The 14499-nt window shown below is 31.6% G+C and overlaps 1 protein-coding gene across 1 annotated transcript; it reads right to left on the bottom strand.

Moving 5' to 3' along the window:
• Window positions 1-9101: 9101 nt before the first annotated feature.
• LOC114368609 (isoflavone 2'-hydroxylase-like) lies at window positions 9102-11060 on the bottom strand. The gene is made up of 2 exons (XM_028325823.1): window positions 10103-11060; window positions 9102-9931 (listed from the first exon to the last, which is right to left on the bottom strand). Exons 1-2 carry the CDS (start codon window positions 11003-11005, stop codon window positions 9323-9325), a joined length of 1512 nt encoding a protein of 503 aa, XP_028181624.1. The 5' UTR covers window positions 11006-11060; the 3' UTR covers window positions 9102-9322.
• Window positions 11061-14499: the final 3439 nt, after the last annotated feature.

Here is a 14499-nt window from a genome sequence, read left to right as displayed (position 1 = left end):
GAACGCAAATGTGAGGGTGGTATCCAAGCAAGTTTTCATGCTTTGACTTAGTACATTAACGCAACCTTAAAACTACTTAAGCAACTCTCAAAGTTAAAGTATGAACCTCATACCAAGGTCAAATATGAACCTCAGATACCAAGTTAAAAAGGTACACAATCTTTTAACCTCAAGCTTAATAAAGCGAAGAGGCTTAAATTTGAGCCAGACCATGGTACTAAATTGGGTATGGACCTAGCTAGGTTACCGAGTTAACTAAGGGGTTACATGATAACTAAGTTGAATCGTGCATGGTACTGAGTTAAGGGAATCTCACATGATATATATATCTGAATTCCTCCGCGTGGCAAGCCTCCAGTGAAACATATGTTACCAAGCTAATTGAGAGTTTTCAGTATAGTGTAGGAACAATGGTTCACTGCTTGTGTGCGTAGTTTCAGTCGCAACCACACACGGTCTTAGCCATTCACAACGCACCCTTTGAGGTTTATAAACAAATTAGTGCAGTCAAAATAAACATAAACATAATGGAAGACATGAGAATAAACATAAGAAAGTAAGAGAAGTTCATTATGCGACGCCAAATTTAACCTTCAAGAAGGTAGTTGAAAAATACTAGGACCGTGCCGAAAACTTTAAGGAGGTGCCCGAAAGCTGCTAAGAGCACGTTTGAAACTTAAAGCAGTTCATATGGTGATCATATCATGGAAGGTACACACCCTAAAATTAATTTTTGATTCATGGGGATTCATATTTTTGAAGTTTGTAGTTGGCAGATTGAATAGGAATGTAGGAAGGATAGCAAGTCGGCGTAATGCAGGGCATGGAATAATGTGGGATGCATCATTGGTCAACACTTAGCTTACTTAGGATGATTTCTATTTATATAGTGTGGGATTTCCACTACTACAAAAATAATATTTTATGCCAGATTTTTACATCAGATATTTTACAATAGATGTAAAAGTTGATGCAGTATTGGTTCTAATTATAATTGATGTAAAAAAAAAAAGTTTATTTGCACATCTTCAAGTTCTATAATAACAAAAAATATAAAATATTAAACAATACACATATTATAAATAAGTAAATTCTATAATAACAATAAAGTATATAAAAAATTAAAAATAAACATTTAAAAAAAACTAGAACCAGCAAATACGTGTTGCGGTTCACAGCGCTGCTTCCGTGTGTTCATGATCCAGCAATTTCGGCCTGCTGTTTGCTTGTACCACCTTGAACAGCAATCCCATTTTGCTGTTTCATATTGATCATTTATTATGTCTAACAAATCCAGCTTTGGTAACGAAATTTGCATAGTTAAAAACGAAAATTGAAATGGTTGGTTTATGTGAATGCCACATACTCTTTTCCTTTACTTTTTGTTTTGCAAAGAATTACGTGGAATCAAAATAATAAGTCAATTTTGCTGGTAAACCTTGGTCAAAAACAAACCCATGACAGTAATACGTTTTAGGACAAATTCATTTTGATAAAAAGTTTTTAAAAAGGACCCACATGGGTCAATCACACTCCCGAAACTATAGGCAAGCGCATTTTCTTCTCTATCTTGCAAGTCTAACAAAAAAGATTTGTACATTTCGTAGGAGGAACTGCCACTTGTCATCTTAAAATTAGGCATGACAATGAAATTCGTATCCATAAATATCCTCCTAGACTGTCTCGATTTTGATGGAAAATACTTGAATTGATTGGGGTCGAAAACAGAGATGTCACTCCCCATCCCATATCCATTTCTGTATTCGTTTCGATGATGAAATTATTAAAATTTTATTAATTACTTGTTAATGTTTTTATAATTTTTACATAATTCAAGATTATATTCTTGATGATTTTTGTAGACAAATGCGCTGCAAATACAAGTAGTTAAAAATAAATGTATAACAATCAATTTTTTTTAAATCAGATTTTCAATATAATTTTTTTACAAATCTGAACTGAGGACGAGACGAGGACGGGGTACCCGATACCCGACGGGTGATAACAAATTTTAACCTGTCGAGTATCGAGGACAGATACAAGTATATGTTGGAGAGTCGGGATCGGAAATTGAGGAGGCAATACTCGTTTTCACCCCGCCCCATTGTCATGTTTACTCAAAAACAATTATTTTCAATTTTAGAGGCTTGAAAAAAAAATTTACTTATAGGAACTAAACTCAAGTCGTTCATTTTATAGGTAATTTTTTTATTATATTTTAATAGTAGATTTTCTAACAAATTTTTTAAACTTACTTTTATCGATCATTGGATAAAATTTATGTGAATTTTTTAATAAACAAATCTAGTCAAAATAAGACGTAAGACTTATTGTACAAATAATTAATCTATATTTTTATTGTTAATGAAATCTAACTCAATTAGTTGAATATGATGCGTTGATTGTTATAAATTTTTTAACACTATTTTAGATTCTTACAGATAAATTAAAATAAATTTTTATTATTTTCTTACTTATCAATAGTATGGTGATTTTTATTATATTCTTACTTATCAATAGTATAGTGTATAGCTAATTTTTAGATAAGTTTAATTAAGTTTCTCTTATATTTTAAACTTGTGTTATGTAAGCGTTGATTTTGGTTCAATTATGTGTTATCTAAGCGTTGTTTATAATAAGTGAACATCATTTATGACCACTATTAACCGATTAATTAATGACGATAATTTGGAAAATTTTAGTTAATCCAATCTTATACGTTAAATTAAATATGTTTTATGTCAATATCTAGCGGCTTGTTTACGTGGTCAATGTTGCTTAATCTGTTTTTTTTTTTTAATACTTAATCTGTTTTGGTTTAGCTAAGATGAGAGTAAAATGTCATAATACTTAATCTGTTTTGGTTTATCCACATTTCCACACTTATATTTTGCGCGCATAAGAGATGCCCAAACTGTGTGCCGCTTTGAGATTAACTTCCAACCTATCTTCATCGTGTAAGCTTTGTTTATACTTCATGCTGACCTTAGTCCCAACCCACCATGCACAAATTCTCCCAAGAAACAATGTGAATTTTATGGGCTTCAATAGTATCGCCCCATATAAAAGACATGCACTTCTTGTCGATGGACTCACACACCACCACAGCTCGCAGGGAATTTATCTACATTACATAGGTTGGCAACGCTTGGATCATCAATTGGGCCAGAGTGACACTTCAAGCCATAGACAAAAGATTAGATTTCTAGCTGTCAAGTCTTTTATCAACTTTTTCAGTCGCATAGTTGAAGGTTTGGGAACTAACAGTTTTATGAAAAATGGGCACGCCAGGGTATTTTCCTATGTTTTCATTGCATTGAAAGTCAAAGCCTGCTGAAGTCTCCTCCTTGATATGCCAATTTACATTTTTCAAAAAGAAAATTCTTATTTTTTCCTCATTCACTTTTGCTCCTGAACTCTCACAAAAGTTCCTTAAAGCATAGTTGATAACATCCACCCAGACAACAGATGTCTCTGCAAACAAAAAAAGGTTGTCTGCAAAGGTTAGCTGTGAAAAAGTCAGGCCACCTCTAGAGATCTGAATAGGCATCCATAGATTCTTCCCCACAACTAGATTAATCGTATGGATAACTCTAGGCATAAAACAAAAAGGTAAGGCGAGATAGGATCGCCTTGTCTTAGCCCTCGCTTAGGCTGAAACTCCTCCAACGCTTCCCAGTTTCAAAGCATGCTACATATATAGTAGGTGAAGAAATACAATTCCATACCAACGAAACAAAATTAGGATGGCAACCAATGTCGTTCAAGGTATCTCACACAAAGTCCCATTTCAGTCTGTCGTAAGCCTTTTCTAGATCAACCTTTATCACCATCCAGCCCATGTTTCCCGTCTTGCTTCTCATTGAGTGGGAGATTTCTTGAGAAACTACAATATCATAAGCACTTTAATTTTCCTCTGAGGGATAAAACTAGCTTGACAATATTATGAACAACTACAATCTTAATCTGACCCTTCAAAGCCTATTCATGTTTCAACTTATTCTCAAACATATATGGAAGCTAACACGTTTCTAGCTTTTACACCACCCTAAATATTCCCCGTTTGACACTAAAATCTCTAGGAATTTTGCTCTTTCTTCCTCGGTAATATTTGTTTTCCCACCTTTACAATTACAAAGCCATGTGTCATTATCACCAAATCCATCACACCCAACAAAACGGGTGTCTAAATTTAATAGCTTATCCATGCATCCACAAATTGTTTCTTACTTATGGGGTCTATCCTTTGTCCCCCATCAATGTGGTCTTAATATTTGAACCATTTTCTACTTTTCTTTTATTCTTCTTCCTACTCGTGTAGATTATGTGTCTCTTGTTTTGTATTTCCCTCTAGGCCACCCTCGAAAATCCTAACAGAACTATTAGACGTCAGATTCTTTTACTTTTTCTCTTCCTTCTTTTCCTTAAACTACCAATCTGGAACATCCTTACATACTCTCTTTTAGTCTCAAATATAAAAAGAAAATAAAATATGATACACCATCTAAAAAAAGATTAGTTAATTGAAACTAAAACTTCAATTAAATGAAAGATATTTTAGATATAGTAGTATTTAATAAGATGAAGTTAATTGAAATTTTTTTATAATTGAGACAAAAAATGTGTTTTTTTTTTCTTATACTTAAAACTTGAAGGAGTAATCTTGATCTACCTATCAAGACCCTAATTTGTTGAAGAGTTCTACAAGTAAAGAAGAAATGACATATTCATCATAAAATAATTTAAATTTTATTTTAAAAATGTCTACCATGATCACTTCTTATAGTTTTATATATAGGTTATGTTTGGTAAAAATTAGTTGATAAGCTGGCTAATAAACTATAAGCTATAAACTATGTTTGGAAAAAACTAGCAGGTAGCTAAAAACTTTTAAGCTAGTTCATTAAATCTTAAGTGTTTAATAAAGTTAATTATTGAGGTGGCTAGAAAATGTAAAATAACATATTTAAAAAGGATAATAAAAAAATTGAATAAATATTTTAAGGATAAATATAAAATAAAATATAAAAGGTAGAAGTTAGGGTTTTAAAAAAATTCTATTTCATGACTATGTTTGGCAAGACATTTCAATTAGTTTCTAGTTTTTTTTACTAGCTGAAAAGTGTGTGACTGTTTGATAAATAAAACTTTTTAGTAACTTCTAGCATTCTTTAAAATGTTATTTGAAATAATATTTTTTAAAATGCAGACTTCTAATTTTTTATATTGTCTTCCCTTTTATTCTGAATATATTTATCAAATTTTCATATTATCTTTTTAAAATAAATCATGGTTTTATTTCTTTTTTGTCATTTTACACTTTTTAGTTACTTCTGGTAGTTTTACTGAACACTTATAATTTAATTAGTTAATTTTTCAGCTTCTAATTACTAGTTTTAATCTCTTAGCTTTTAGCTAGTTTTTCACCTAGTTTTGCCGCCTAAGTAGTATATCAAAAAACACTAAAAGCTACTTTAAAAAATTTGTCTACCGAACAGGCAAACAAGTTTTTCGGCTAGTAAAAAAAGTTAGAAACTAGTTGAAATGACTTATCGAACATAGTCATATGCTAGGTGTTGCTAAAAGCTTATAAGCTATATGATTTAATTGAAAGTGTTTAATAAGACTAGTTGATAAATTAACTAATAAATGTCAAATAAAATAAAATGACGTATTCAATTGTGTATGATTTAGTTAACAAAAGGAAGAATTTTTACTTTTACGAATTAAATCGATAAAATAAAAATAATGCAAGGAAACAAATTATAACAACTAGACCAAACTAATTGAGTGAATGGGAAAAGGAAAAGCAGGTGTTATGTAGACTTTTCCACGTTGTTAGAGAACTAGCAGGAAGCTCCATCTTCCAATCCTCAAACGTTCCTTCTCCTAAGGCTTACCCTGGCTGGAAGCATGTCATAAATCAACCTCCACACCAAGAATGACCCATTTGAAGACATTTTTGTTTCCTATACAATACTAACAAATTCGGGATTCACTTTTGGGGGATGAGAATTGAGCTCCAACAAGCACTTGTATGCAAAGCTAACAATATGAGTACATGTTGGATCCCCTTTCCACAACAAAAAGTCCAAATAATCCCTTTTCAACGTGACAAAATTTAAACATGTACAAAATCGCAAAGTGTTAAGTTTTCCCATTCAAACCAAGGGCTCCTCCAACAAAGCTTCCATAACCAAACACTACCCTCCTAACAACACAAACATTTTGCTGACTATTCAAATACATATGTGGGAACCTTTCCTTCAAAGGCTTATCATTAATCCAAGCGTGATTCCAAAATTGTATCTCATTCCCACAGCCTAGCCTCCAAGCAACATTGTTATCAAACCAAGGTTCCTCATTGTTTTCCTCGCAAACTTTTACCAAGTCCTTCCACCATGTAGAGACCTTCAGGATGCTCCTTCTCATATTCAACACATTATCACAACCATATTTTGAGCGCAACACTCAAGGACCACATACTACCCTTTTCCACAAATGCCCTCCACCTCCATTTACCAAGAAAAGCTTGGTTAAAAAACTTAATATGTTTAATTCCCAAACCCTCTTGATCTTTTGGAAGGCAAGCCAAATCCCATTTGACTCAAGCAACTTTCTTCCTCTCATCTCGATCTGCCCCATAAAAAGTTTCTTTGAATGCTAATGAACTTCTTAACCACCCTTTGGGGCATCCTAAAAAAATAGAAAAGATAGGACCAAATTAACTAAACAAACCTTACCACCGAGAGATAAGAATTTATGCTTCCACACCAATAACTTGGATCGAAGCTTGGCCAAGATAGGCTCCCATGTAGCTTGCTTTCTAGGATTTGCTTCAATCAGGATTCCTAGATACATGAAGGGCACGTCCATGATCCTACAATTGAGAAAAATTGCAGCCAAAGATTCAAAGTGCCCACTTATACCTAATTAAGGTTGCCAACTTGCCTTTTGAAAGTTGATATTTAACCCAAAAGCCAATTCGAAGAACCTAAGTATACACTTTATTCATCTCACATTTTCCATGGTCGATTGTGCAAAGAAGACTAGTGTGTCATCAACGAATTGTAACAAGGAAATTTCCACTTTTTTCCTCTCAACCAAAAAGCCAGAGAAAAGCTATGCAACCGAAGCTTGTCTCATAAGACCCGCAAGACCTTCAACTACCCCAAGGGAAAAAATGTGTAATTAGGTCACCTTGTTGATAACTGTTAAATATGAGTTATTTTTTATAATAAAATATATTGAAAATGTCTTTAAAAATATTTATTTAGTAGTTATTTTTTACTTAAATATTTAAAATTAATATTTTTCTTATTTATGACTTGCGGATATGAAAAAGAGGAATTAAAAGCAAAAAAGATCTAGAAAATATCAAAAATATAAATAAGGAAGATTTTTTACACCAGGCCCAAGTCCACTCCAGCAACTATAAAAAGGGAGTCAAGTCCAAGTCCACTCCAACAACTATAAAAAATGAGTCAAGTTAAGAAGAAAAGATACACCAAGTCTCAGAGCACTCTAATACACACCTAAAGCCTGCCTGAGAACTCTCCCTTAAGAAATTCTTTCTTCTCTTTCATAATTTTTTTGTTCCCTTTTTTCATCCCTTCTCCTCCATCAGTTCCTATACCCCTTTTTAGTATAAGACCCCTTATAGTTATGAGAGGCTAAATCATTAGTTAGGACTTAATAAGCTTAAAAAACTAAAAGATGTATTTTACACTTCATATTTATTAATGCAAACATGTATTTTCTTTCATATTATCCTTTCTTACTTTTAATTTCATGCATCATTCATCATTGCATCATCTTTGGAGGTTAGGTGCTCGACAGATGGCAATTTCTAATAAAAATAAAAGAAATGGGTATGTTAATAAAATCATTGCTAGACATAGAATGATTGTATTATGTCCATGCATCAAAGCAAGCATCTAGAATTAAAACTTCATGCATTTTATCTATTAACTCTTTGCAAAGACATCAGGGGCAAGTATTCTCATAGATGTAGATATGATAAATTTACCTGATTGATAGAGAAAAATCACAAATAATACATCTTAGGTAAATAAGACATGTTAGGTTCTAACATTCTCATCCCATTGAATTCCCTTTTATATCTTTTGTCTCTTTTTATCTATTATTTCAGTTATTGTTTCTTTTAAATTCATCTTTTCTTTTACCTTATCTCATCTTTTCTCTTACAAATTGGAAATAATTCAACACAAGTACAAAATAAAGTTCCTATAAAAATCGCCACTCAGATTTTCGAGTCTTTACTACTTGGCCGGACATTTGGTACACTTGTCAAACCGTTAACACTTGTTGAGACCTCTTTGAGGGCTAAACTCTTGTGTAGGATTTTTGTTCACCAACACCGAGACTCTTAAAGATTCCAAACAAGCTTGATCCACTTTATCCATTTGTCACAAAATCCCAACCTCTAGAACATGTAATAAATGAACAAACAAGCTTTACACCTTTCTTCATACTTTTTAGTCAAGTCTCGCTTAACATTCACAAGCTCAAATAGCAGCTTTAAGTCTAGAAGACTTAGAATTTGTTCCTGGTTAGTTTGCTGTCATTAAAACTTTAACAGGTGTTTAGACAATGTCAAGCACTCCAATTTAGAAAATTGATACCTAAAATAGAATAGATAACAATTTTATAAATGTTGGCAATAATATTTTATTTTGCATAAATCTTTATATGCAATTAACTGAATAGGTAAAATTTTAAACCACACATTAAACACTTTGAAGTCCTATTTTTTTTTTATTGAAACATAAAAATGGTGACAACTTAACAAAAACTCAGGGAATTGAGATAATCATCATTAAATGCAACTCAAGGAGCTTTTCTTCTCTTTTATCTTCGTGACACCTAAGGTGCTTTTCTATCTATTACCATAGGCGAAACATGGATCTATTCATCCAAACTTAAGCAACTCGTATACAGCGCAATAATCAAGTTTTTACCCGTCATTTACTGCAATAATCACAAGAACTATATATGTTGGCTCTCTTACTATATAGATAATGGTTTGTTTTATTCATCTAAACGACATTAATAATGCAAGAAATTAAAGGTAACATCTCTTTTTAAAAAGTACTGGGATTCATAACAATAGAAAGTAAAGAAATTTATTCAAGGAAACTGGGATTTATACAATATTGATATTGTATATGCAAGTTCACACCCAGTACTACATTTGGCCTTGTGGACATACGACAAATATTATTAATTTTAACATGCATAGACTTACACACCGAAATTATGAGTATTAGATCCTCACCCAAATATACCAAATAAAATATTGTTAATAACTTTCAACTTTGCTGGCGAGTGGGCGGGCTTTACACATAGCCTCCAATGGAATTAACCTTGACAAGGTGATCCAATTATTCTCTGTCATATCAAGCTTCTTCTCACTTACTCGTTTCCAGTCAAAACATTGAATCATTAATCCCAAAGTATAGCTAACACTTTGCATAGCCATGGGTTCTCCTGGGCAAGCCCTTCTTCCCATACCAAATGCTACCAACTTCTTCTCCTCTCCTTCTTCATCAAACCTCTCAGGTTTAAAGCTTGTCGCATCTTTCCATATCTTAGGATCTCTTTGCATGGCCCAACCATTAATAATCACAATTGTGTCTCGTGGAACATTGAATCCTTCGATATTGATGTCTTCTGAAGCCACGTGTGGTATTAGAATTGGAGCCGGAGGGTACAACCTAAGTGTTTCAAGAACTATCTTCCTGAGATAAGGAAGTTTTGGAAGGTCTGACTCATTTAACAGCCGATCTGGTCCTACTTGAGCGTCCAACTCATCTCTTGCCTTCTGCAGCACCTCTGGGTCATTCACTAAATTAGATAATGCCCACTCTAAAGTTCCAGTTGACGAGTCTGTTCCGCCAAAGAGCATAGCCTGTAATCCAAAAAGTTCATCATATAAAGTGAAAACACATTTAGTTTACATATAGCTTTCTCTTTACTAGGTAAGACATTTTATTTTATTTTAATCCGTTACTACTAGCTAGTTAAGACATAAGTACATATAACACAACAAGGAGTGAAAAAAATGCATAAAAATGATTACCAAAGCAAGGCCTTTGATGATTTGGTCGGTATAATAGTCAGGCTGTGTCTCTTGCAGTTTGAGGAGATGACCAATCATGGAATTCTCGCGGTCCTTGTTGTTACGGTTCTCATCAAGGATCTTATTCAAGATGGTATCATACCTCTTACTGATATTCTTCAACCTCTTCTCCACGTTCTGAAAATCGAACCACCTTAGGAAAGGTAAGTGATCTCCCTTGTTAGCCAACCCCATGAGTTGCAGCATCTCATTCACAGTGTCTCTGAACTCCTTCGCTTCCTCAACGTTGTTAAGTTCACTCTCTTCTCCGTAAAACCGCTTCCCCGAAATCATCCTCATGATGTTGTTGTACGTCAAGTCAGCAAACTTGGAGGTCATCTCCACGCGCGCAAAATCTTTCCCGGAGTCCCTGGCCAGCCTGTGTATCAACCTTTTCGTCTCGTCGCTCCGGATTCCGGAGAAGGAGTGGACGCGCTGCGTCGATAGAACGTCGAGAGAGGTTATGCGGCGGAGGTTGCGCCAGTGCTCGCCGTGGGAGCAAGACCCTACGGTGGTGTTGTCGTAGAATATGTATTTTCCCGAGAGGGAGCGTACCCTGTTGGCCAAGGTAACATCATGTTTAGTGAAACATTCTTGGTACGCTGTGGGTGATGAAACAACCACAACAAGACGTGACCCAAACCAAAGGGATATGATGTTTCCATATTTTTGGGACATGCGGAGGAAGAAACGGTGTATAGGTTGTTCAACGAGGTTAAGGTTGCCGATTATAGGAAGAGGAGTCGGACCAGGTGGCAGGTTTCGTACTTTTCTGCTTCTTTGGAAAAGGTACTTGAGAGTGAAGAAGAACGCGAGGGAAAGAAGAGAGTAAGATAAGAAAGGAGGCATTGTTATTACTGTCATGGCAGGTTTTTACTCCACAGTGATGAGTGGATGCAATTCGCGGCATGGGAAGTGGCCTATATATAACCAGAGTCATAAAATGGCGCGCCAGTCGCATGGGGAATTTTATATTGACAAATGCTTTGCCGTCGTCAACCCGTTGGTTTTTAGTACAAAAATTTTCTTCACTTGTTCATGTCATCCTTGAATTCAACAACCTATTTATTATATTATTATTTCGTGAGTTGAATTTTTAGCCTAGTACAATCACTCTTACACAATCAATTGACTAAAACATCATTTTAAATTTAAGTTATGAAAAATTTTATAAAATTAGAGTTGTTAGTATATAAGTATATTATAAATTTAAAGGGGAAAAAATATGTATATAGATCATTTCTTATTCGGATATAATTATAATTTTCTTTAGTAGAAAATATATATGTTGTCTATACCAAAACAAATTAATTGTGTTTTTGTTTGTTACTTATATTGAAAAACATAGCCATTTTATACCATTACTATCAAATGGTGATGTTTTTACATAATGAAACATAATTATATTGAAACATAGCCATTAAAATATAATATTAATTGGTCATCTCTAAACCGTTAAACTATGTGTGGCCTATGAGTCTGCATGATGAGTTGAGAGGCCTACCTCTTTGAATGTAATGATTTTTATAAGTGAAAAATGACACTGAAGAGTCAAGAGTCAAGAAGCAAATAAAATTTCCTTCTTAAAATAAGTATAAAAAACTAATTTTTAAGCATAAACAATTTAAGACAAACACATTAAGAAAATAGAAAATTACTTATTTTATTAAGACTTAAATATATTTAAGATTCCTGATAAATGATCAAATTTTGTTCAGGTCCCTAATTAAATTTTTGTTGTTTTAAGTTTCTCAGGTCAGTTAAATAGTAACGTGACATTATCATAACCGTTAATAATGTTGAAAATATCAATATGTGAGATGACAAATCATCACTTATGACATTAAGGATTCAAAACAAAAATTTTAATATATCAAAGAAGTAAAATAATGAAAAATATTATTAAAAACTCATAGATCATTTATGGGAGACCTTAAACATATTTAAGTTCTTTAGTAAAATAAATGTTTTTTAAAAAATAAATTTAAATAAACCAGCTCACTGAAAACCATGTTAGGAAAAAAATGTTGTGAGAAAGATTGTCACTCCTCTTTATTATACATGTTATTTATTATTTATAATTAGGAAGATGCACTGCTATCGTACGGAAATTTGGAAGTACTTATATACATGTTATTTTTTTATTTTTGATTATTATAAATTACCTACTATTATATTTAACATATAAAAAATCACCTCATCATTAACTGCTAATAAATTCCAATTTCAAAGAACAAAAAATGTTAACAGCAGACATACGACATCATCATTCATCTGTCTTTCCACTAGTAATTTAAAAAAAAAAAAAAGCTGAAAAAGATTATATTATACTCCCTGTTCAACACAGGAATGCGTATACGGTTGCGAGATATTTTAATGCTATTAATATACATAAAATATACAGCAACCACCTCTCTCATATGCAGAAATTATTAAGTGGTTTTATACTATTACCACGTCATTCATAATTTCAATTAATATTTATGTGACCCATAAATAATTAAAAATATATTTATTAAATTAAAGATACATTTATTAACTAATTAAAAAAAATAATTATATTATTCCTTAATTTAAAGAATTTTAATTAATTTAAAATATTAAATTATTTACTTCTCATGTTATTATTGATTAGGATTATAAATAATATGATAATTTTAAATAATTTAATAATTTATTGTTAGTATGCTTTGATTTCTGACTGCCCCAACCTACCAACAATTTCAGTGTTTCTCAAAAAATAATCGATTTGTATGCATTGAAGTTATAACAACTCCCCCATTTACCCAATAAGGATAAAAAAAAAACTTCCCCCATTTACCCATATTATCATCAACTAAAATAACTCCTCCTTGAAATCCACCCAGACTATACCCCCCTTCATCTGCACCAACCCGAGGCAACATACTACCTTCCCATTGAAACAAATTAAATCAATGTAGATGCCTAAAAAAGAAAAGTAAATGTAGATTGATAAGAGCAATAATGTAGAATTTTCAATGTATTATTTTTAAGCCAACGCATTCAACGATGAAGATTCTCCGTGCATGGTTTGGTATAAAGACACATCAAAATATACCAACTAAATTATCATTTCATTAATAACTTTATCTAATTATTCATCTAATCATTAAATTATAATTATATATTATTTTAATTGTTTGCATTTAATTTTATTTAAATCCAATAATTATTTTATATAAAAAAATTATAATTCTAAAACATGTATAACATCAATTTTAATATAAATGAACAGAATATTAAATAGTTGTATACTAATATAAAACTTTATAGACATAATTTGCATAACAAGAACTTTTCTTAAATTTTAAGAAAAAATATTCAATAAAAAATGCATTAATAATTTAATAATATGATACATTGATATTAAAAATTCAAACTCCCCAACGCTGTTCTACATGCTTGTATATAAAACAAAAAATTATTTATATATTATAATATACAACTTGATGTTTTTAAGGTTCTTCATTAGTCCAAAAAAAATTCTCTTAATTATCTGAAAGCTGAAACTATATTTACTTTATTTATATATATACACTTAATCTTCTTAACTATTTATATCTTTCAATTTATCCTATTTCATTTCAATCTCTAAATTAAATTCCAATCATCCATACAAATTATCAATAATAAAAAAATATTTTAATAAATTTTTCATGATAAATTTAAAATATAATTTATATATTTAAGAATTTTTATTGCTTATAAATTTTAATCCAAATATACTTTATATATTCAGAAATATTCATTTGTTATAATTTTTAATTATATAAAAATAAACGTTTACTACTTTTTTTGGGTGAATAAAAACGTTTACTACTAGTTATACTTTTTAACAACAAATAATTGACTATTCTTGAAAGCGCTATTTTTTCCTGTTTCTGCGTTTCACGAAACACTTTCTTTCCCTGTTTCAGTTGCATGGAAATCCCATTCAAATTCATGGCTTATCCGTCAAAAATTAAACGTATAAATTAAATAGTATTTGTCAAATAAACATTTACTAGTAATACTTTTTTAAGAAAAAAAAAATAATTGAGTCTTCTTGAAAGGGTTATTTTACCCGGTTACACGTGCTTGGAAAACCGAAAACCCATTCAAATTCATCGCTCATCCGTCAAAATTATCCGTAATAAATAATATATTTATCTATAAAATATTTATTAGTTTTTCAAACAAATACACATAATAAAAAATTAAATTTAAGTTGATTCAAATGTGAACTGAAGACTCTAACCCAATTATATAAAGTTATCTTATAATTAAGGATATAATTGTTGAAATTGCTACCTATGTCAGCATGAATTTGAGTATGCCTATTTTCTTAAAATAGGCAT

This window comes from Glycine soja, chromosome 9 (genome assembly GCF_004193775.1).
Source record: "Glycine soja cultivar W05 chromosome 9, ASM419377v2, whole genome shotgun sequence".
In the NCBI taxonomy this organism is placed as follows: Eukaryota; Viridiplantae; Streptophyta; class Magnoliopsida; order Fabales; family Fabaceae; genus Glycine; species Glycine soja.
Note: the sequence above shows the minus strand (reverse complement) of the source record. Positions and strands in the feature narration are given on the sequence as shown.